The 23,498-nt window shown below is 51.1% G+C and overlaps 1 protein-coding gene across 2 annotated transcripts in view; it reads right to left on the reverse strand.

Annotated features, from left to right (window-relative positions):
- Nucleotides 1–23,498, reverse strand: part of traf3ip3 (TRAF3 interacting protein 3) — a 154,861-nt gene that overhangs the window by 42,448 nt on the left and 88,915 nt on the right. For both annotated transcript variants that reach the window (XM_072479882.1, XM_072479883.1), the window contains exons 9-10: nt 11,809–11,949; nt 4,338–4,475 (exon numbers count right to left, since the gene is read on the reverse strand). In XM_072479882.1, the coding sequence (XP_072335983.1) occupies nt 4,338–4,475; nt 11,809–11,949 (279 nt within the window). The remainder of the gene's footprint in view (nt 1–4,337; nt 4,476–11,808; nt 11,950–23,498) is intronic.

Below are 23,498 nucleotides of genomic sequence, written 5' to 3' on the forward strand. Positions count from 1 at the left end.
GTGCCGACCATACTGCCCGACTAAACTACAATCTTCTACACTTCCTGGGTCCGTATCCTTCTATTCCCATCCTATTCATATATTTGTCAAGATGCCCCTTAAATGTCCCTATCGTCCCTGCCTCCACTACCTCCTCCGGTAGTGAGTTCCAGGCACCCACTACCCTCTGCGTAAAAAACTTGCCTCGTACATCTACTCTAAACTTTGCCCCTCTCACCTTAAACCTATGCCCCCTAGTAATTGACCCCTCTACCCTGGGGAAAAGCCTCTGACTATCCACTCTGTCTATGCCCCTCATAATTTTGTATACCTCTATCAGGTCGCCCCTCAACCTCCTTCGTTCCAGTGAGAACAAACCGAGTTTATTCAATCGCTCCTCATAGCTTATGCCCTCCATACCAGGCAACATTCTGGTAAATCTCTTCTGCACCCTCTCTAAAGCCTCCACATCCTTCTGGTAGTGTGGCGACCAGAATTGGACACTATACTCCAAGTGTGGCCTAACTAAGGTTCTATACAGCTGCAACATGACTTGCCAATTCTTATACTCAATGCCCCGGCCAATGAAGGCAAGCATGCCGTATGCCTTCTTGACTACCTTCTCCACCTGTGTAGCCCCTTTCAGTGATCTGTGGACCTGTACTCCTAGATCTCTTTGACTTTCAATACTCTTGAGGGTTCTACCATTCACTGTATATTCCCTACCTGCATTAGCCCTTCCAAAATGCATTACCTCACATTTGTCCAGGTTAAACTCCATCTGCCATCTCTCCGCCCAAGTCTCCAGACAATCTAAATCCTGCTGTATCCTCAGACAGTCCTCATCGCTATCCGCAATTCCACCAACCTTTGTGTCGTCTGCAAACTTACTAATCAGACCAGTTACATTTTCCTCCAAATCATTTATATATACTACAAAGAGCAAAGGTCCCAGCACTGATCCCTGTGGAACACCACTGGTCACAGCCCTCCAATTAGAAAAGCATCCCTCCATTGCTACCCTCTGCCTTCTATGGCCTAGCCAGTTCTGTATCCACCTTGCCAGTTCACCCCTGATCCCGTGTGACTTCACCTTTTGTACTAGTCTACCATGAGGGACCTTGTCAAAGGCCTTACTGAAGTCCATATAGACAACATCTACTGCCCTACCTGCATCAATCATCTTAGTGACCTCCTCGAAAAACTCGATCAAGTTAGTGAGACACGACCTCCCCTTCACAAAACCGTGCTGCCTCTCACGAATACGTCCATTTGCTTCCAAATGGGAGTAGATCCTGTCTCGAAGAATTCTCTCCAGTAATTTCCCTACCACTGAAGTAAGGCTCACCGGCCTGTAGTTCCCGGGATTATCCCTGCCACCCTTCTTAAACAGAGGAACAACATTGGCTATTCTCCAGTCCTCCGGGACATCCCCTGAAGACAGCGAGGATCCAAAGATTTCTGTCAAGGCCTCAGCAATTTCCTCTCCAGCCTCCTTCAGTATTCTGGGGTAGATCCCATCCGGCCCTGGGGACTTATCTACCTTAATATTTTTTAAGACACCCAACACCTCGTCTTTTTGGATCACAATGTGACCCAGGCTATCTACACCCCCTTCTCCAGACTCAACATCTACCAATTCCTTCTCTTTGGTGAATACTGATGCAAAGTATTCATTTAGTACCTCGCCCATTTCCTCTGGCTCCACACATAGATTCCCTTGCCTATCCTTCAGTGGGCCAACCCTTTCCCTGGCTACCCTCTTGCTTTTTATGTAAGTGTAAAAAGCCTTGGGATTTTCCTTAACCCTATTTGCCAATGACTTTTCATGACCCCTTCTAGCCCTCCTGACTCCCTGCTTAAGTTCCTTCCTACTTTCCTTATATGCCACACAGGCTTCGTCTGTTCCCAGCCTTTTAGCCCTGACAAATGCCTCCTTTTTCTTTTTGACGAGGCCTACAATATCATTCGTCATCCAAGGTTCCCGAAAATTGCCGTATTTGTCTTTCTTCCTCACAGGAACATGCCTGTCCTGTATTCCTATCAACTGACACTTGAAAGCCTCCCACATGTCAGATGTTGATTTGCCCTCAAACATCCGCCCCCAATCTATGCTCTTCAGTTCCCGCCTAATATTGTTATAATTAGCCTTCCCCCAATTTAGCACATTCATCCTCGGACCAGTCTTATCCTTGTCCACCAGTACTTTAAAACTTACTGAATTGTGGTCACTGTTACCGAAATGCTCCCCTACTGAAACATCTACCACCTGGCCGGGCTCATTCCCCAATACCAGGTCCAGTACCGCCTCTTCCCTAGTTGGACTGTTTACATATTGTTTTAAGAAGCCCTCCTGGATGCTCCTTACAAACTCTGCCCCGTCTAAGCCCCTGGCACTAAGTGAGTCCCAGTCAATATTGGGGAAGTTGAAGTCTCCCATCACCACAACCCTGTTGTTTTTACTCTTTTCCAAAATCTGTCTACCTATCTGCTCCTCTATCTCCCGCTGGCTGTTGGGAGGCCTGTAGTATACCCCCAACATTGTGACTGCACCCTTCTTATTCCTGATCTCTACCCATATAGCCTCACTGCCCTCTGAGGTGTCCTCTCGCTGTATAGCTGTGATACTCTCCTGAACAAGTAGCGCAACTCCGCCTCCCCTTTTACATCCCCCTCTATCCCGCCTGAAACATCTAAATCCTGGAACGTTTAGCTGCCAATCCTGCCCTTCCCTCAACCAGGTCTCTGTAATGGCAACAACATCATAGTTCCAAGTACTAATCCAAGCTCTAAGTTCATCTGCCTTACCCGTAATGCTCCTTGCATTAAAACATATGCACTTCAGGCCACCAGACCCGCTGTGTTCAGCAACTTCTCCCCGTCTGCTCTGCCTCAGAGCCACACTGTCCATATTCCCTAGTTCTCCCTCAACGCTCTCACCTTCTGACCTATTGCTCCCGTGCCCACCCCCCTGCCATACTAGTTTAAACCCTCCCGTGTGACACTAGCAAATCTCGCGGCCAGGATATTTATGCCTCTCCGGTTTAGATGCAACCCGTCCATCTTATACAGGTCACACCTGCCCCGGAAGAGCTCCCAGTGGTCCAGATAACCGAAACCCTCCCTCCTACACCAGCTGTTTAGCCACGTGTTTGTCTGCTCTATCTTCCTATTTCTAGCCTCACTGGCACGTGGCACAGGGAGTAATCCCGAGATTACAACCCTCGAGGTCCTGTCTTTTAACTTTCTGCCTAGCTCCCTGAACTCCTGCTGCAGGACCTCATGCCTCTTCCTGCCTATGTCGTTAGTACCAATATGTACAACGACCTCTACCTGTTTGCCCTCCCCCTTCAGGATTCCCTCTACCCGTTCGGAGACATCCTGGACCCTGGCACCAGGGAGGCAACATACCATCCTGGAGTCTCTTTCACGTCCACAGAAGCGCCTATCTGTTCCCCTGACTATAGAGTCCCCTATAACTATTACTCTTCTGCGCTTTGACCCTCCCTTCTGAACATCAGAGCCAGCCGTGGTGCCACTGCTCTGGCTGCTGCTGTTTTCCCCTGATAGGCTATCCCCCCCGACAGTATCCAAAGGGGTATACCTGTTCGAGAGGGGGACAACCACAGGGGATTCCTGCACTGACTGCCTGCCCTTTCTGGTGGTCACCCATTTCTCTGCCTGCACCTTGGGTGTGACCACACTTACATAACTGCGATCTATGACGCTTTCTGCCACCTGCATGCTCCTAAGTGCATCCAATTGCTGCTCCAACCGAACCATGCGGTCTGTGAGGAGCTGCAGTTGGGTGCACTTTCTGCAGATGAAGCCATCCAGGACGCTGGAAGCCTCCCGGACCTGCCACATCTCACAGTCAGAGCACTGTTAATTGGTAACTATCTGATCAGAGCTGTATGAGAGTGTGTGGAGTGACTTAACCTCTGACCTCCCTCTGTCTCCGTGATCTTGCCCCCCATTCAGCCCCTCTCCAGGTGCCACAGTTGAGGTGAAAAACCATCAGTCGGGCAGTTAATGTTCTTGGGCGAAGGAAATCTGCCATCCCCACCCGGTCTGACCGACATGTGACTTCAGACCCACACCCATGTGGTTAACTCTTAGATTTCTCCTGAAATAGGGTCACAGCCATTCTGTTCAAGGGCAATTAGGGCTGTGCAATAAATGCTGGCCCAGCAATGCTCACATCCCCTATTAAAGCCAAAGGATGTTCAGTAACAACAATTTGGAAATCTCCACTTTGTCAAACAGCGCAATTTCATCAATTCTATATGTTGTAAATTTAAGCTAATTCTGTAATCAGACATATTTTTAAAATCACTGATGTTATGACATTAAAATACCTGTAGTTTGCCCTGGGAAATGTGTAATTGGTCAGTGGTCTCCTGGTGTCTGAGGGTCAGCTCAGCACAATCTGCCTGAGCTCGACCACATTGCCCTTTCCAGTGAGCGGATTCTCCTTCTGCTTCGCTCAGTGATCTCTGCAAACACAAACAGGCAGGATTTATCCAGCTTCCAAATCCACTGTTCCAAAGAGGATCAATGGTGAGATTAGTAAAGTATTGATGAATTCAGGCCCTCCTGGCTATGATTTGACCTTGTTACCCTCTCCACTGGTGCTTTGCTAATGTGAAGATGTGGAAATCAAATCAAACATGGGCTGGATTCTCCGTTACGCAAGCTGGTTAATGTGGTTTCCCATTGTGGGGTAGCCCCACGTCGTCGGGAAACCCCCCCGGCACTGGCAAAACGGAGAATCCCGTTGGCGGAGAATCCCGCCCAATGGGCGGATTTCCCGACGGAGTGGAGGTGCGCACAAGGGGAAACCCCATTCACAGGCTGCCGGGACGGAGAATCCCGATGCCGGGTGGAGTGCAGGACGGAGAATCCCGATGCCAGCGGGAGCGCGGGACGGAGATTCCCGATGCCGGCAGGAGCGCGGGACGGAGAATCCTGATGCCGACGGGAGCGCGGGACGGAGAATCCCGATGCCGGGTGGAGTGCAGGACGGAGAATCCCGATGCCAGCGCGAGCGCGGGACGGAGATTCCCGATGCCGGCGGGAGCGCGGGACGGAGAATCCTGATGCCGACGGGAGCGCGGGACGGAGAATCCCGATGCTGGCGGGAGCGCGGGACGGAGATTCCCGATGCCGGCGGGAGCGCGGGGCGGAGATTCCCGATGCCGACGGGAGCGCGGGACGGAGAATCCCGATGCTGGCAGGAGCGCGGGACGGAGATTCCCGATGCCGGCGGGAGCGCGGGGCGGAGATTCCCGATGCCGGCGGGAGAACGGGTTGGAGATTCCCGATGCCGACGGGAGCGCGGGACGGAGATTCCCGATGCCGGCGGGAGCACGGGACGGAGATTCCCGATGCCGACGGGAGCGCGGAACGGAGATTCCCGAGGCCGGAGGGAGCGCGGGACGGAGAATCTCGATGCCGGCGGGAGCGCGGAACGGAGATTCCCGAGGCCTGAGGGAGCGCGGGATGGAGAATCCTGATGCCGGCGGGAGCGCGGGACGGAGATTCCCGATGCCGGCGGGAGCGCGGGACGAAGATTCCTGATGCCGGCGGGAGCGCGGGACGGAGATTCCCGATGCCGGCGGGAGCGCGGGACAAAGATTCCTGATGCCGGCGGGAGCGCGGGACGGAGATTCCCAATGCCAGCGGGAGCACGGGCCGGAGATTCCCGAGGCCGGTGGAAGCACGTGACGGAGATTCCCGAGGCCGGCGGGAGCGTGGGACGGAGATTCCCAATGCAGGCGGGAGCGCGGGACGGAGACTCCCGATGGCACAGTGGTTAGCACTCCTGCCTCACAGCACAAGGGTCCCAGGTTCAATTCCGATCTCGGGTGACTGTCTGTGTGGAGTTTGCACTTTCTCCCCGCGTCGGCGTGGGTTTCCTCCAAGCCCCAAACGATGTGCAGGTCAGGTGGATTGGCCATTCTAAATTGTCCTTCGTGTCTAGGAATGTGCAGGTTAGGTTTCGGGGATAGGAGGGAAGTGGGTGCGGGTAGAGTGCACATCCAAAGGGTCGGTGCAGACTTTTTTTTAATAAATATTTTATTGAAAATTTTTGGTCAACCAACACAGTACATTGTGCATCCTTTACACAATATTATAACAACACAAATAACAATGACCTATTTTATAAACAAAAAATGAATAAATAATAAATAACAAAAATGAAAACTAACCCTAATTGGCAACTGCCTTATCACAAGTAACACTCTCCAAAAATATAATTTAACAGTCCAATATATAATTATCTGTCGCAACGACCTATACATATTATACAGTATATATTAACAACCCTGAGAGTCCTTCTGGTTCCTCCTCCCCCCCCCCCCCCCCCAATCCCCCCCCCCCCCCTCCGATCCTGGGCTGCTGCTGCTGCCTTCTTTTTTCCATTCCATCTATCTTTCTGCGAGGTATTCGACGAACGGTTGCCACCGCCTGGTGAACCCTTGAGCCGACCCCCTTAGAACGAACTTAATCCGCTCTAGCTTTATAAACCCCGCCATGTCATTTATCCAGGTCTCCACCCCCGGGGGCTTGGCTTCTTTCCACATTAACAATATCCTGCGCCGGGCTACTAGGGACGCAAAGGCCAAAACATCGGCCTCTCTCGCCTCCTGCACTCCCGGCTCTTGTGCAACCCCAAATATAGCCAACCCCCAGCTTGGTTCGACCCGGACCCCCACTACTTTTGAAAGCACCTTTGTCACCCCCATCCAAAACCCCTGTAGTGCCGGGCATGACCAAAACATATGGGTATGATTCGCTGGGCTTCTCGAGCACCTCGCACACCTATCCTCCACCCCAAAAAATTTACTGAGCCGTGCTCCAGTCATATGCGCCCTGTGTAATAGCTTAAACTGAATCAGGCTTAGCCTGGCACACGAGGACGACGTGTTTACCCTGCTTAGGGCATCTGCCCACAGCCCATCCTCGATCTCCTCCCCCAGCTCTTCTTCCCATTTCCCTTTTAGTTCATCTACCATAGTCTCCCCTTCGTCCCTCATTTCCCTATAGAGTTCTGACACCTTACCATCCCCCACCCATGTCTTTGAGATCACTCTGTCCTGCACCTCTTGTGTCGGGAGCTGCGGGAATTCCCTCACCTGTTGCCTCGCAAAAGCCCTCAGTTGCATATACCTGAATGCATTCCCTTGGGGCAACCCATATTTCTCGGTCAGCGCTCCCAGACTCGCGAACTTCCCATCCACAAACAGATCTTTCAGTTGCGTTATTCCTGCTCTTTGCCACATTCCATATCCCCCATCCATTCCCCCCGGGGCAAACCTATGGTTGTTTCTTATCGGGGACCCCCCCAAGGCTCCAGTCTTTCCCCTATGCCGTCTCCACTGTCCCCAAATCTTCAGTGTAGCCCCCACCACCGGGCTTGTGGTGTAGTTCCTCGGTGAGAACAGCAATGGGGCTGTCACCATAGCCTGTAGGCTAGTCACCCTACAGGACGCCCTCTCTAATCTCTTCCACGCCGCTCCCTCCTCCTCTCCCATCCACTTACTCACCATTGAAATATTAGCGGCCCAATAATACTCACTTAGGCTCGGTAGTACCAGCCTCCCCCTATCCCTGCTACGCTGTAAGAATCCCTTCCTCACTCTCGGGGTCTTCCCGGCCCACACAAAACCCATGATGCTCTTTTCGATCCTTTTAAAAAAAGCCTTCGTGATCACCACCGGGAGGCACTGAAACACAAAGAGGAATCTCGGGAGGACCACCATCTTAACCGCCTGCACCCTCCCTGCCAGTGACAGAGATACCATATCCCATCTCTTGAAATCCTCCTCCATTTGTTCCACCAACCGCGTTAAATTTAACCTATGCAATGTGCCCCAATTCTTGGCTATCTGGATCCCCAGGTAACGAAAGTCCCTTGTTACCTTCCTCAGCGGTAGGTCCTCTATTTCTCTACTCTGCTCCCCTGGATGCACCACAAACAACTCACTTTTCCCCATGTTCAATTTATACCCTGAAAAATCCCCAAACTCCCCAAGTATCCGCATTATTTCTGGCATCCCCTCCGCCGGGTCTGCCACGTATAGTAGCAAATCGTCCACATACAAAGATACCCGGTGTTCTTCTCCTCCTCTAAGTACTCCCCTCCACTTCTTGGAACCCCTCAACGCTATCGCCAGGGGCTCAATCACCAGTGCAAGCAATAATGGGGACAGAGGGCATCCCTGCCTTGTCCCTCTATGGAGCCGAAAATATGCAGATCCCCGTCCATTCGTGACCACGCTCGCCATCGGGGCCCTATACAACAGCTGCACCCATCTAACATACCCCTCTCCAAAACCAAATCTCCTCAACACCTCCCACAAATAATCCCACTCCACTCTATCAAATGCTTTCTCGGCATCCATCGCCACTACTATCTCCGTTTCCCCCTCTGGTGGGGCCATCATCATTACCCCTAACAGCCTCCGTATATTCGTGTTCAGCTGTCTCCCCTTCACAAACCCAGTTTGGTCCTCGTGGACCACCCCCGGGACACATTCCTCTATTCTCATTGCCATTACCTTGGCCAGGATCTTGGCATCTACATTTAGTAGGGAAATAGGTCTATAGGACCCGCATTGTAGCGGGTCCTTTTCCTTCTTTAAGAGAAGCGATATCGTTGCTTCAGACATAGTCGGGGGCAGTTGTCCCCTTTCCTTTGCCTCATTAAAGGTCCTCGTCAATACCGGGGCGAGCAAGTCCACATATTTTCTATAGAATTCGACTGGGAATCCATCCGGTCCCGGGGCCTTTCCCGCCTGCATGCTCCTAATTCCTTTCACCACTTCTTTTACCTCGATCTGCGCTCCCAGTCCCACCCTTTCCTGCTCTTCCACCTTGGGAAATTCCAGCCGATCCAAGAAGCCCATCATTCTCTCCCTCCCATCCGGGGGTTGAGCTTCATATAATTTTTTATAAAATGTCTTGAACACTCCATTCACTCTCTCCGCTCCCCGCTCCATCTCTCCTTCCTCATCCCTCACTCCCCCTATTTCCCTCGCTGCTCCCCTTTTCCTCAATTGGTGTGCCAGCAACCTGCTTGCCTTCTCCCCATATTCGTACTGTACACCCTGTGCCTTCCTCCATTGTGCCTCTGCAGTGCCCGTAGTCAGCAAGTCAAATTCTACATGTAGCCTTTGCTTTTCCCTGTACAGTCCCTCCTCCGGTGCTTCCGCATATTGTCTGTCCACCCTCAAAGGTTCTTGCAGCAACCGCTCCCGTTCCTTACTCTCCTGCTTCCCTTTATGTGCCCTTATTGATATCAGCTCCCCTCTAACCACCGCCTTCAACGCCTCCCAGACCACTCCCACCTGGACCTCCCCATTATCATTGAGTTCCAAGTACTTTTCAATGCACCCCCTCACCCTTAGACACACCCCCTCATCTGCCATTAGTCCCATGTCCATTCTCCAGGGTGGGCGCCCTCCTGTTTCCTCCCCTATCTCCAAGTCTACCCTGTGTGGAGCGTGATCCGAAATGGCTATAGCCGTATACTCCGTTCCCCTCACCATCGGGATCAACGCCCTTCCCAGCACAAAAAAGTCTATTCGCGAGTAGACTTTATGGACATAGGAGAAAAACGAGAACTCCTTACTCCTAGGTCTGCTAAATCTCCACGGGTCTACACCTCCCATCTGCTCCATAAAATCTTTAAGTACCTTGGCTGCTGCCGGCCTCCTTCCAGTCCTGGACTTCGACCTATCCAGCCCTGGTTCCAACACCGTATTAAAATCTCCCCCCATTATCAGCTTTCCCATCTCTAGGTCCGGAATGCGTCCTAGCATCCGCCTCATAAAATTGGCATCATCCCAGTTCGGGGCATATACGTTTACCAAAACCACCGTCTCCCCCTGTAGTTTGCCACTCACCATCACGTATCTGCCCCCGTTATCCGCCACTATAGTCTTTGCCTCAAACATTACCCGCTTCCCCACTAATATAGCCACCCCCCTGTTTTTCGCATCTAGCCCCGAATGGAACACCTGCCCCACCCATCCTTTGCGTAGCCTAACCTGGTCTATCAGTTTCAGGTGCGTTTCCTGTAACATAACCACATCTGCCTTAAGTTTCTTAAGGTGTGCGAGTACCCGTGCCCTCTTTATCGGCCCGTTCAGCCCTCTCACGTTCCACGTAATCAGCCGGGTTGGGGGGCTTCCTACCCCCCCCTTGTCGATTAGCCATCCCCTTTTTCCAGCTCCTCACCCGGTTCCCACGCAGCTGTATCTCCCCCAGGCGGTGCCCCCCCCGCCCATCCCCTCCCATACCAGCTCCCCCCTCTCTCCAGCAGCAGCAACCCAGTAATTCGCCCCTCCCACCCCCCCGCTAGATCCCCCGCTAGCGTAATTACTCCCCCCATGTTGCTCCCAGAAGTCAGCAAACTCTGGCCGACCTCGGCTTCCCCCCGTGACCTCGGCCCGCACCGTGCGACGCCCCCTCCTTCCTGCTTCTCTATTCCCACCATGATTATCATAGCGCGGGAACCAAGCCCGCGCTTCTCCCTTGGCCCCGCCCCCAATGGCCAACGCCCCATCTCCTCCACCTCCCCTCCTCCCCCATCACCACCTGTGGAAGAGAGAAAAGTTACCACATCGCAGGATTAGTACATAAAACTCCTCTTTCCCCCCTTTTTAACCCCCCTCTTCGCCCCCCACATTCGCCCCACCACTTTGTTCAAACGTTCTTTTTAATAACCCGCTCATTCCAGTTTTTCTTCCACAATAAAAGTCCACGCTTCATCCGCCGTCTCAAAGTAGTGGTGCCTCCCTCGATATGTGACCCACAGTCTTGCCGGTTGCAGCATTCCAAATTTTATCTTCTTTTTATGAAGCACCGCCTTGGCCCGATTAAAGCTCGCCCTCCTTCTCGCCACCTCCGCACTCCAGTCTTGATCAACGCGGATCACCGCGTTCTCCCATTTACTGCTCCGAGTTTTCCTTGCCCATCTAAGGACCATTTCTCTATCCTTAAAACGGAGGAATCTCACCACTATGGCTCTGGGAATTTCTCCTGCTCTCGGTCCTCGCGCCATCACTCGGTATGCTCCCTCCACCTCCAGCGGACCCGCCGGGGCCTCCGCTCCCATTAACAAGTGCAGCATCGTGCTCACATATGCCCCGACGTCCGCTCCCTCCGCACCTTCAGGAAGACCAAGAATCCTCAGGTTGTTCCTCCTTGCGTTGTTCTCCAGTGCCTCCAACCTTTCCACACATCGTTTCTGATGTGCCTCATGCGTCTCCGTCTTCACCACCAGGCCCTGTATGTCGTCCTCATTCTCGGCTGCCTTTGCCTTCACGACCCGAAGCTCCCGCTCCTGGGTCTTTTGTTCCTCCTTTAGCCCTTCGATCGCCTGTAGTATCGGGGCCAACAGCTCTTTCTTCATTTCCTTTTTGAGCTCTTCCACACAGCATTTCAAGAACTCTTGTTGTTCAGGGCCCCATGTTAAACTGCCACCTTCCGACGCCATCTTGGTTTTTGCTTGCCTTCCTTGCCGCTGTTCTAAAGGATCCACTGCAATCCGGCCACTTTCTCCTCCTTTTTTCATCCTTTTCCAGGGGGGATTCCCTTCTGGTTTACCGCACAGTGTTTTTAGCCGTCAAAATTGCCGTTGGGGTTCCTATCAAGAGCCCAAAAGTCCGTTTCACCGGGAGCTGACGAAACGTGCGACTCAGCTGGTCATCGCCGCACCCGGAAGTCGGGTCGGTGCAGACTTGATGGGCTGAATGGCCTCCTGTACTTCAGGGATTCTATGAGCTCTCAATCGCTCTGGACTTTAACTTTCTCTCTTACCTGTGCACTGGCCAAAATTTCTTCAACGGCCATTTTCTCTTTGATTGTTCTCTGAAGTGTTTCCTTCGCAACAAGCTCATACTTGAGTTTCTGCTTCTGCATTTCAATCATGCTTTCCTTCACAGTGTCTCGGGAGTGATTCTATGGACAAACAACAGAGGATGTTTATTGTTTGCAAGGTAAGCGACCAGGCAAGGTTAATTCACATTTATTTAACAAAGAGGAACTTTATAAACAGAACAGTCCAATCCCACACATGTCCAGTCCCCTCGACTCCCAAACTAACTATGACCAAACTCCAAGAGCCAGGTCTGCATCTTAACACCTGATAGGCTAACGTTCACATGCTGGCTCCATCGGCACCGCGTGGCCCGCAAAGAACCTTTCCTGAATGGCGCCATGCTACCAAAATGCTAAATATCCCAGCTGTTTACACAACATAGTCTGAAGGACGGTATTAACGACCATCAGACACTGTGCAGGATTATTGGTAAATTCAGTGAATTACTATTAAAAGTTTAAGTCGATTAGTTGATTTAATAGATTATTTAATAATCATTTTCTGGATCTGAGTATTAATTTCCCCTTAATCACACAGAAAGGGGATGTCAGGTAGGCAGGGATGGGCAAGTGCAAAACGAGTTCAATGGCCTCAGTTTCAGGCCTGGGGTTATTTACCTTCAGGTAGCATTTCAATATAATTGCTCCATTTTCCATTTGCGAAGAGGGTGCAGAGTGATGGAGCCTGGGAGAATTGGGTAGCTGTTGAACATCAGCACCTCACGGGTAGGTGGTAGAGAGATGGTTCATAGAATCATAGAATTCACAATGCAGAAGGAGGCCATTCGGCCCATCGAGTCTGCACCTGCCCTTGGACAGAGCCCCGTACTTCAGCCCATATCTCCACCCCATCCCTGTACCCCAGAAACCCCACCTAACCTTTTGAACACTCAGGGCAATTTACCATGACTAGCTTACTGATAAAACTGGGCGACATGGACAAGCAGGGCCAAAGGGCCTGTTTCCATGCTGTAAACATCTATGACTCTGTGCCTCTATGTCCAATCCACCTAATATGCACATCTTTGGACTTTGGGAGGAAACCGGAGCACCCGGAGAAAACCCACGCAGACACGGGGAGAACATGCAAACTCCACACAGACGGTCACCCGAGGCCGGAATTGAACCCGGGACCCTGGAGCTGTGAGATCTCACATGAAGGGATGGGGGTAAATGTTGAAAGCGGGAGTGGCTACAACTAGCTTTATGGGGACCGGAGGACCCAGGCCCACCAATGGTCCTCTGGCCTCAAAGTCATGGGGCGTGATTCTCCCTTGGCTGACACCAAAATCGGGAAACGCAATTGGGCGGAGATTGGTTCTGATGCTGAGATCGCGGCGGGTGGCGATTTGACAACAAATCGCAATACTCCGTCAACTCAACAGCTACATCAATGCATTCTGAATGCACGTACAGTAAACACTGTTTGCATATCATTAGCGGGCCTGACCCGGTACTCCCTGGGACCCCCGGGATTCTCCCAGTCCGGTGGGCCGAGTTCCCGATGGCGTGGTGGCTGCTGAGGGAGAGAGAGCGGGTACGGAAAGTGTCCAACATCGTCACAGTTTGCTGAGAATTGTGCCGCTGGCCGGGGGGGGCGTCTGCCAGGGCGAGGGGGGGTTGCGGTGGGGGGGGGGGGGTGGCCAGGAGGTGGGCTGTGGGGTCAGGTTGGACATGTAAAGAACAAACAAAGAACAAAGAAATGTACAGCACAGGAACAGGCCCTTCGTCCCTCCAAGCCCGTGCCGACCATGCTGCCCGGCTAAACTACAATCTTCTACACTTCCTGGGTCCGCATCCTTCTATTCCCATCCTATTCATATATTTGTCAAGATGCCCCTTAAATGTCCCTATCGTCCCTGCTTCCACTACCTCCTCCGGTAGCGAGTTCCAGGTACCCACTACCCTCTGCGTAAAAAACTTGCCTCGTACATCTACTCTAAACCTTGCCCCTCTCACCTTAAACCTATGCCCCCTAGTAATTGACCCCTCTACCCTGGGGAAAAGCCTCTGACTATCCACTCTGTCTATGCCCCTCATAATTTTGTATACCTCTATCAGGTCGCCCCTCAACCTCCTTCGTTCCAGTGAGAACAAACCGAGTTTATTCAATCGCTCCTCATAGCTTATGCCCTCCATACCAGGCAACATTCTGGTAAATCTCTTCTGCACCCTCTCTAAAGCCTCCACATCCTTCTGGTAGTGTGGCGACCAGAATTGAACACTATACTCCAAGTGTGGCCTAACTAAGGTTCTATACAGCTGCAACATGACTTGCCAATTCTTATACTCAATGCCCCGGCCAATGAAGGCAAGCATGCCGTATGCCTTCTTGACTACCTTCTCCACCTGTGTTGCCCCTTTCAATGACCTGTGGACCTGTACTCCTAGATCTCTTTGACTTTCAATACTCTTGAGGGTTCTACTATTCACTGTATATTCCCTACCTCCATTAGACCTTCCAAAATGCATTACCTCACATTTGTCCGGATTAAACTCCATCTGCCATCTCTCCGCCCAAGTCTCCAGACAATCTAAATCCTGCTGTATCCTCAGACAGTCCTCATCGCTATCCGCAATTCCACCAACCTTGGTGTCGTCTGCAAACTTACTAATCAGACCAGTTACATTTTCCTCCAAATCATTTATATATACTACAAAGAGCAAAGGTCCCAGCACTGATCCCTGTGGAACACCACTGGTCACAGCCCTCCAATTAGAAAAGCATCCCTCCATTGCTACCCTCTGCCTTCTATGGCCTAGCCAGTTCTGTATCCACCTTGCCAGTTCACCCCTGATCCCGTGTGACTTCACCTTTTGTACTAGTCTACCATGAGGGACCTTGTCAAAGGCCTTACTGAAGTCCATATAGACAACATCTACTGCCCTACCTGCATCAATCATCTTAGTGACCTCCTCGAAAAACTCTATCAAGTTAGTGAGACACGACCTCCCCTTCACAAAACCGTGCTGCCTCTCACTAATACGTCCATTTGCTTCCAAATGGGAGTAGATCCTGTCTCGAAGAATTCTCTCCAGTAATTTCCCTACCACTGAAGTAAGGCTCACCGGCCTGTAGTTCCCGGGATTATCCTTGCTACCCTTCTTAAACAGAGGAACAACATTGGCTATTCTCCAGTCCTCCGGGACATCCCCTGAAGACAGCGAGGATCCAAAGATTTCTGTCAAGGCCTCAGCAATTTCCTCTCCAGCTTCCTTCAGTATTCTGGGGTAGATCCCATCAGGCCCTGGGGACTTATCAACCTTAATATTTTTTAAGACACCCAACACCTCGTCTTTTTGGATCACAATGTGACCCAGGCTATGTACACCCCCTTCTCCAGACTCAACATCTACCAATTCCTTCTCTTTGGTGAATACTGATGCAAAGTATTCATTTAGTACCTCGCCCATTTCCTCTGGCTCCACACATAGATTCCCTTGCCTATCCTTCAGTGGGCCAACCCTTTCCCTGGCTACCCTCTTGCTTTTTATGTACGTGTAAAAAGCCTTGGGATTTTCCTTAACCCTACTTGCCAATGACTTTTCGTGACCCCTTCTAGCCCTCCTGACTCCTTGCTTAAGTTCCTTCCTACTTTCCTTATATGTCACACAGGCTTCGTCTGTTCCCAGCCTGTTAGCCCTGACAAATGCCTCCTTTTTCTTTTTGACGAGGCCTACAATATCACTCGTCATCCAAGGTTCCCGAAAATTGCCGTATTTATCTTTCTTCCTCACAGGAACATGCCGGTCCTGTATTCCTTTCAACTGACACTTGAAAGCCTCCCACATGTCAGATGTTGATTTGCCCTCAAACATCCGCCCCCAATCTATGTTCTTCAGTTCCCGCCTAATATTGTTATAATTAGCCTTCCCCCAATTTAGCACATTCATCCTCGGACCACTCTTATCCTTGTCCACCAGTACTTTAAAACTTACTGAATTGTGGTCACTGTTACCGAAATGCTCCCCTACTGAAACATCTACCACCTGGCCGGGCTCATTCCCCAATACCAGGTCCAGTACCGCCCCTTCCCTAGTTGGACTGTTTACATATTGTTTTAAGAAGCTCTCCTGGATGCTCCTTACAAACTCCGCCCCGTCTAAGCCCCTGGCACGAAGTGAGTCCCAGTCAATATTGGGGAAGTTGAAGTCTCCCATCACCACAACCCTGTTGTTTTTACTCTTTTCCAAAATCTGTCTACCTATCTGCTCCTCTATCTCCCGCTGGCTGTTGGGAGGCCTGTAGTATACCCCCAACATTGTGACTGCACCCTTCTTATTCCTGATCTCTACCCATATAGCCTCACTGCCCTCTGAGGTGTCCTCTCGCAGTATAGCTGTGATATTCTCCCGAACAAGTAGCGCAACTCCGCCTCCCCTTTTACATCCCCCTCTATCCCGCCTGAAACATCTAAATCCTGGAACGTTTAGCTGCCAATCCTGCCCTTCCCTCAACCAGGTCTCTGTAATGGCAACAACATCATAGTTCCAAGTAGTAATCCAAGCTCTAAGTTCATCTGCCTTACCCGTAATGCTCCTTGCATTAAAACATATGCACATCAGGCCACCAGACCCGCTGTGTTCAGCAACTTCTCCCCGTCTGCTCTGCCTCAGAGCCACACTGTCCCTATTCCCTAGTTCTCCCTCAATGCTCTCACCTTCTGACCTATTGCTCCTGTGCCCACCCCCTGCCATACTAGTTTAAACCCTCCCGTGGGCACACCATTGCCACAGCCGGCAAGGTAGCCATGCAGCTGCGCAGGTCACTAACAGCTCATTGTGAACTTCGGGCCACGAGTTATGTTGGTCACCCCCCAGGCTACTCTATGTACCCTCTGGCCTCAGCCAACCCATCAACGGGATGGGCCTGTTCCAGCGCAACCAATGCCATCCTGTTGGCTGGGATGGTGAGTGTGGGGAGTGAAGTGTGTATATGCAGCTGCAGCTTGTCAGACTCCTGCGTGTCAATCTTGAACCTGGCAAACCCCACGCCGTTTTTCATTGGAATCGATTGTGTTCCACGTGGTGCCGGCGCTAGCCCCTCAAAGGTCGCTGAATCGGTCCAGGTGCGGCGCCAGCTTTGCAGCCGTGAAAGTCCATGATTGCTGCATTGCCGATAACACTCAGTCTCAAAAATGCAGAATCCTGGCCCTGGTTTTCATTTATCTGAGCGTCTTTTCTTTCCCGCACCAGATGAAGTCTTGCTTCAGTCCAGTTGGTTGTTGCGGTGGTTTGAGCCCAGTTGGTTGTTTCAGTGTTGAGTGCAGTTGGTTGTTGCAGTGGTTTGAGTCCAGTTGGTTGTTGCGGTGGTTTGAGTCCAGTTGGTTGTTGCGGTGGTTTGAGTCCAGTTGGTTGTTGCGGTGGTTTGAGTCCAGTTGGTTGTTGTGGTGGTTTGAGTCCAGTTGGTTGTTGTGGTGGTTTGATTCCAGTTGGTTGTTGCGGTGGTTTGAGTGTAGTTGGTTGTTGCGGTGGTTTGAGTCCAGTTGGTTGTTGCGGTGGTTTGAGTCCAGTTGGTTGTTGTGGTGGTTTGAGTCCAGTTGGTTGTTGTGGTGGTTTGAGTCCAGTTGGTTGTTGCGGTGGTTTGAGTGTAGTTGGTTGTTGCGGTAGTTTGAGTCCAGTTGGTTGTTGCGGTGGTTTGAGTCCAGTTCGTTGTTGTAGTGGTTTGAATCCAGTTGGTTGTTGTGGTGGTTTGAGTCCAATTGGTTGTTGTAGTGGTTTGAATCCAGTAGGTTGTTGCGGTGGTTTGAGTCCAGTTGGTTGTTGCGGTGGTTTGAGTCCAGTTGGTTGTTGCGGTTGTTTGAGTCCAGTTGGTTGTTGAGGTGGTTTGAGTCCAGTTGGTTGTTGCGGTGGTTTGAGTCCAGTTGGTTGTTGCGGTGGTTTGAGTCCAGTTGGTTGTTGCGGTGGTTTGAGTCCAGTTGGTTGTTGCGCTGGTTTGAGTCCAGTTGGTTGTTGCGGTGGTTTGAGTCCAGTTGGTTGTTGCGGTGGTTTGAGTCCAGTTGGTTGTTGCGGTGTTTTGAGTCCAGTTGGTTGTTGTGGTTGTTTGAATCCAGTTGGTTGTTGCGGTGGTTTGACTCCAGTTGGTTGGTGCGGTGGTTTGAGTCCAGTTGGTTGTTGTGGTGGTTTGAGTCCAGTTGGTTGTTGGGGTAGTTTGAGTCCAGTTGGTTGTTGCGGTGGTTTGAGTCCAGTTGGTTGTTGCGGTGGTTTGAGTTCAGTTGGTTGTTGTGGTGGTTTGAGTCCAGTTGGTTGTTGCGGTGGTTTGAGTCCAGTTGTTTGTTGCGGTTGTTTGAGTCCAGTTGGTTGTTGCGGTGGTATGAGTCCAGTTGGTTGTTGCGGTGGTTTGAGTCCAGTTGGTTGTTGCGGTGGTTTGATTCCAGTTGGTTGTTGTGGTTGTTTGAATCCAGTTGGTTGTTGCGGTGGTTTCAGTCCAGTTGGTAGTTGCGGTGGTTTGACTCCAGTTGGTTGTTGCGGTGGTTTGAATCCAGTTGGTTGTTGCGGTGGTTTGAGTCCAGTTGGTTGGTGCGGTGGTTTGAGTCCAGTTGGTTGTTGCGGTGGTTTGACTCCAGTTGGTTGTTGCGGTGGTTTGAGTCCAGTTGGTTGTTGCGGTGGTTTGAGTCCGGTTGGTTGTTGCGGTGGTTTGAGTCCAGTTTGTTGTTGTGGCGGTTTGAGTCCAGTTGGTTGGTGCGGTGGTTTGAGTCCAGTTGGTTGTTGTGGTGGTTTGGGTCCAGTTGGTTGTTGCGGTTGTTTGAGTCCTGTTGGTTGTTGCGGTTGTTTGAGTCCAGTTGGTTGTTGCGGTGGTTTGAGTCCAGTTTGTTGTTGTGGCGGTTTCAGTCCAGTTGGTTGGTGCGGTGGTTTGAGTCCAGTTGGTTGTCGTGGTGCTTTGGGTCCAGTTGGTTGTTGCGGTTGTTTGAGTCCAGTTGGTTGTTGCGGTTATTTGAGTCCTGTTGGTTGTTGCGCTTGTTTGAGTCCTGTTGGTTGTTGCGGTTGTTTGAGTCCAGTTGGTTGTTGTGGTGGTTTGGGTCCAGTTGGTTGTTGCGGTTGTTTGAGTCCAGTTGGTTGTTGCGGTTGTTTGAGTCCAGTTGGTTGTTGTGGTGGTTTGAGTCCAGTTTGTTGTTGTGGCGGTTTGCGTCCAGTTTGTTGTTGTGGCGGTTTGAGTGCAGTTGGTTGTTGCGGTGGTTTGAGTCCAGTTTGTTGTTGTGGCGGTTTCAGTCCAGTTGGTTGTTGCGGTGCTTTGAGTCCAGTTGGATGTTGTGTTGGTTTGAATCCAGTTGGTTGTTGTGGTGGTTTAAATCCAGTTGGTTGTTGCGGTGGTTTGAATCCAGTTGGTTGTTGAGGTGGTTTGAGTCCAGTTGGTTGTTGTGGTGGTTTGAGTCCAGTTTGTTGTTTCGGTGCTTTGAGTCCAGTTGGTTGTTGCGGTGCTTTGAGTCCGGTTGGTTGTTGCGGTGGTTTGAGTCCAGTTGGTTGGTGCGGTGGTTTGAGTCCAGTTTGTTGTTGTGGCGGTTTGAGTCCAGTTGGTTGTTGCGGTTGTTTGAGTCCAGTTGGTTGGTGCGGTGGTTTGAGTCCAGTTTGTTGTTGTGGCGGTTTGAGTCCAGTTGGTTGGTGCGGTGGTTTGAGTCCAGTTGGTTGTCGTGATGGTTTGGGTCCAGTTGGTTGTTGCAGTTGTTTGAGTCCAGTTGGTTGTTGTGGTGCCTTGAGTCCAGTTGGTTGTTGCGGTGGTTTGAGTCCAGTTGGTTGTTGCGGTGGTTTGAGTCCAGTTGGTTGTTGCGGTTGTTTGAGTCCAGTTGGTTGGTGCGGTGGTTTGAGTCCAGTTGGTTGTTGCGGTGGTTTGAGTCCAGTTGGTTGTTGCGGTGGTTTGAGTCCAGTTGGTTGTTGCGGTTGTTTGAGTCCAGTTGGTTGTTGCGGTTGTTTGAGTCCAGTTGGTTGTTGCGGTTGTTTGAGTCCAGTTGGTTGGTGCGGTGGTTTGAGTCCAGTTGGTTGTTGCGGTTTTTTGAGTGCAGTTGGTTGGTGCGGTGGTTTGAGTCCAGTTTGTTGGTGGGGTGGTTTGAGTCCAGTTGGTTGTTGCGGTTGTTTGAGTGCAGTTGGTTGTTGCGTGGATTGAATCCAGTTGGTTGGTGCGGTGCTTTGAGTCCAGTTGGTTGTTGCGGTGGTTTGAGTCCAGTTGGTTGTTGCGGTGGTTTGAGTCCAGTTGCTTGTTGTGGTGGTTTGAGTCCAGTTGGTTGTTGCGGTGGTTTGAGTCCAGTTGGTTGTTGCGGTGGTTTGAGTCCAGTTGGTTGTTGCGGTGCGTTGAGTCCAGTTTGTTGTTGTGGCGGTTTGAGTCCAGTTGGTTGGTGCGGTGGTTTGAGTCCACTTGGTTGTTGCAGTGGTTTGAGTCCAGTTGGTTGTTGCGGTGCGTTGAGTCCAGTTTGTTGTTGTGGCGGTTTGAGTCCAGTTGGTTGGTGCGGTGGTTTGAGTCCACTTGGTTGTTGCGGTTTTTTGAGTGCAGTTTGTTCGTGCGGTGGCTTGCGTCCAGTTGGTTGTTGCGGTGGTTTGAGTCTAGTTGGTTGGTACGGTGGTTTGAGTCCAGTTGGTTGTTGCGGTGCTTTGAGTCCAGTTGGTTGTTGCAGTGGTTTGAATCCAGTTGGTTGTTGCGGTGGTTTGAGTCCAGTTGGTTGTTGCGGTGGTTTGAGTCCAGTTGGTTGTTGTGGTGGTTTGAGTCCAGTTGGTTGTTGCGGTGGTTTGGGTCCAGTTGGTTGTTGTGGTGGTTTGAGTCCAGTTGGTTGTTGCGGTGGTTTGAGTCCAGTTGTTTGTTGCGGTTGTTTGAGTCCAGTTGGTTGTTGCGGTGGTATGAGTCCAGTTGGTTGTTGCGGTGGTTTGAGTCCAGTTGGTTGTTGTGGTGGTTTGATTCCAGTTGGTTGTTGTGGTTGTTTGAATCCAGTTGGTTGTTGCGGTGGTTTCAGTCCAGTTGGTAGTTGCGGTGGTTTGACTCCAGTTGGTTGTTGCGGTGGTTTGAATCCAGTTGGTTGTTGCGGTGGTTTGAGTCCAGTTGGTTGGTGCGGTGGTTTGAGTCCAGTTGGTTGTTGCGGTGGTTTGACTCCAGTTGGTTGTTGCGGTGGTTTGAGTCCAGTTGGTTGTTGCGGTGGTTTGAGTCCGGTTGGTTGTTGCGGTGGTTTGAGTCCAGTTTGTTGTTGTGGCGGTTTGAGTCCAGTTGGTTGGTGCGGTGGTTTGAGTCCAGTTGGTTGTTGTGGTGGTTTGGGTCCAGTTGGTTGTTGCGGTTGTTTGAGTCCTGTTGGTTGTTGCGGTTGTTTGAGTCCAGTTGGTTGTTGCGGTGGTTTGAGTCCAGTTTGTTGTTGTGGCGGTTTCAGTCCAGTTGGTTGGTGCGGTGGTTTGAGTCCAGTTGGTTGTCGTGGTGCTTTGGGTCCAGTTGGTTGTTGCGGTTGTTTGAGTCCAGTTGGTTGTTGCGGTTATTTGAGTCCTGTTGGTTGTTGCGCTTGTTTGAGTCCTGTTGGTTGTTGCGGTTGTTTGAGTCCAGTTGGTTGTTGTGGTGGTTTGGGTCCAGTTGGTTGTTGCGGTTGTTTGAGTCCAGTTGGTTGTTGCGGTTGTTTGAGTCCAGTTGGTTGTTGTGGTGGTTTGAGTCCAGTTTGTTGTTGTGGCGGTTTGCGTCCAGTTTGTTGTTGTGGCGGTTTGAGTGCAGTTGGTTGTTGCGGTGGTTTGAGTCCAGTTTGTTGTTGTGGCGGTTTCAGTCCAGTTGGTTGTTGCGGTGCTTTGAGTCCAGTTGGATGTTGTGTTGGTTTGAATCCAGTTGGTTGTTGTGGTGGTTTAAATCCAGTTGGTTGTTGCGGTGGTTTGAATCCAGTTGGTTGTTGAGGTGGTTTGAGTCCAGTTGGTTGTTGTGGTGGTTTGAGTCCAGTTTGTTGTTTCGGTGCTTTGAGTCCAGTTGGTTGTTGCGGTGCTTTGAGTCCGGTTGGTTGTTGCGGTGGTTTGAGTCCAGTTGGTTGGTGCGGTGGTTTGAGTCCAGTTTGTTGTTGTGGCGGTTTGAGTCCAGTTGGTTGTTGCGGTTGTTTGAGTCCAGTTGGTTGGTGCGGTGGTTTGAGTCCAGTTTGTTGTTGTGGCGGTTTGAGTCCAGTTGGTTGGTGCGGTGGTTTGAGTCCAGTTGGTTGTCGTGATGGTTTGGGTCCAGTTGGTTGTTGCAGTTGTATGAGTCCAGTTGGTTGTTGTGGTGCCTTGAGTCCAGTTGGTTGTTGCGGTGGTTTGAGTCCAGTTGGTTGTTGCGGTGGTTTGAGTCCAGTTGGTTGTTGCGGTTGTTTGAGTCCAGTTGGTTGGTGCGGTGGTTTGAGTCCAGTTGGTTGTTGCGGTGGTTTGAGTCCAGTTGGTTGTTGCGGTGGTTTGAGTCCAGTTGGTTGTTGCGGTTGTTTGAGTCCAGTTGGTTGTTGCGGTTGTTTGAGTCCAGTTGGTTGTTGCGGTTGTTTGAGTCCAGTTGGTTGGTGCGGTGGTTTGAGTCCAGTTGGTTGTTGCGGTTTTTTGAGTGCAGTTGGTTGGTGCGGTGGTTTGAGTCCAGTTTGTTGGTGGGGTGGTTTGAGTCCAGTTGGTTGTTGCGGTTGTTTGAGTGCAGTTGGTTGTTGCGTGGATTGAATCCAGTTGGTTGGTGCGGTGCTTTGAGTCCAGTTGGTTGTTGCGGTGGTTTGAGTCCAGTTGGTTGTTGCGGTGGTTTGAGTCCAGTTGCTTGTTGTGGTGGTTTGAGTCCAGTTGGTTGTTGCGGTGGTTTGAGTCCAGTTGGTTGTTGCGGTGGTTTGAGTCCAGTTGGTTGTTGCGGTGCGTTGAGTCCAGTTTGTTGTTGTGGCGGTTTGAGTCCAGTTGGTTGGTGCGGTGGTTTGAGTCCACTTGGTTGTTGCAGTGGTTTGAGTCCAGTTGGTTGTTGCGGTGCGTTGAGTCCAGTTTGTTGTTGTGGCGGTTTGAGTCCAGTTGGTTGGTGCGGTGGTTTGAGTCCACTTGGTTGTTGCGGTTTTTTGAGTGCAGTTTGTTCGTGCGGTGGCTTGCGTCCAGTTGGTTGTTGCGGTGGTTTGAGTCTAGTTGGTTGGTACGGTGGTTTGAGTCCAGTTGGTTGTTGCGGTGCTTTGAGTCCAGTTGGTTGTTGCAGTGGTTTGAATCCAGTTGGTTGTTGCGGTGGTTTGAGTCCAGTTGGTTGTTGCGGTGGTTTGAGTCCAGTTGGTTGTTGTGGTGGTTTGAGTCCAGTTGGTTGTTGCGGTGGTTTGGGTCCAGTTGGTTGTTGCGGTTGTTTGAGTCCAGTTGGTTGTTTTGGTTGTTTGAGTCCAGTTGGTTGTTGCGGTTTTTTGAGTGCAGTTGTTTGGTGCGGTGGTTTGAGTCCAGTTGGTTGTTGTGGTCGTTTGGGTCCAGTTGGTTGTTGTGGTGGTTTGGGTCCAGTTGGTTGTTCCGGTTGTTTGAGTCCAGTTGTTTGTTGCGGTTGTTTGAGTCCAGTTGGTTGTTGCGGTTGTTTGAGTGCAGTTTGTTCGTGCGGTGGCTTGCGTCCAGTTGGTTGTTGCGGTGGTTTGAGTCTAGTTGGTTGGTACGGTGGTTTGAGTCCAGTTGGTTGTTGCGGTGCTTTGAGTCCAGTTGGTTGTTGCAGTGGTTTGAATCCAGTTGGTTGTTGCGGTGGT

This window comes from Scyliorhinus torazame, chromosome 17 (genome assembly GCF_047496885.1).
Source record: "Scyliorhinus torazame isolate Kashiwa2021f chromosome 17, sScyTor2.1, whole genome shotgun sequence".
NCBI lineage: Eukaryota > Metazoa > Chordata > Chondrichthyes > Carcharhiniformes > Scyliorhinidae > Scyliorhinus > Scyliorhinus torazame.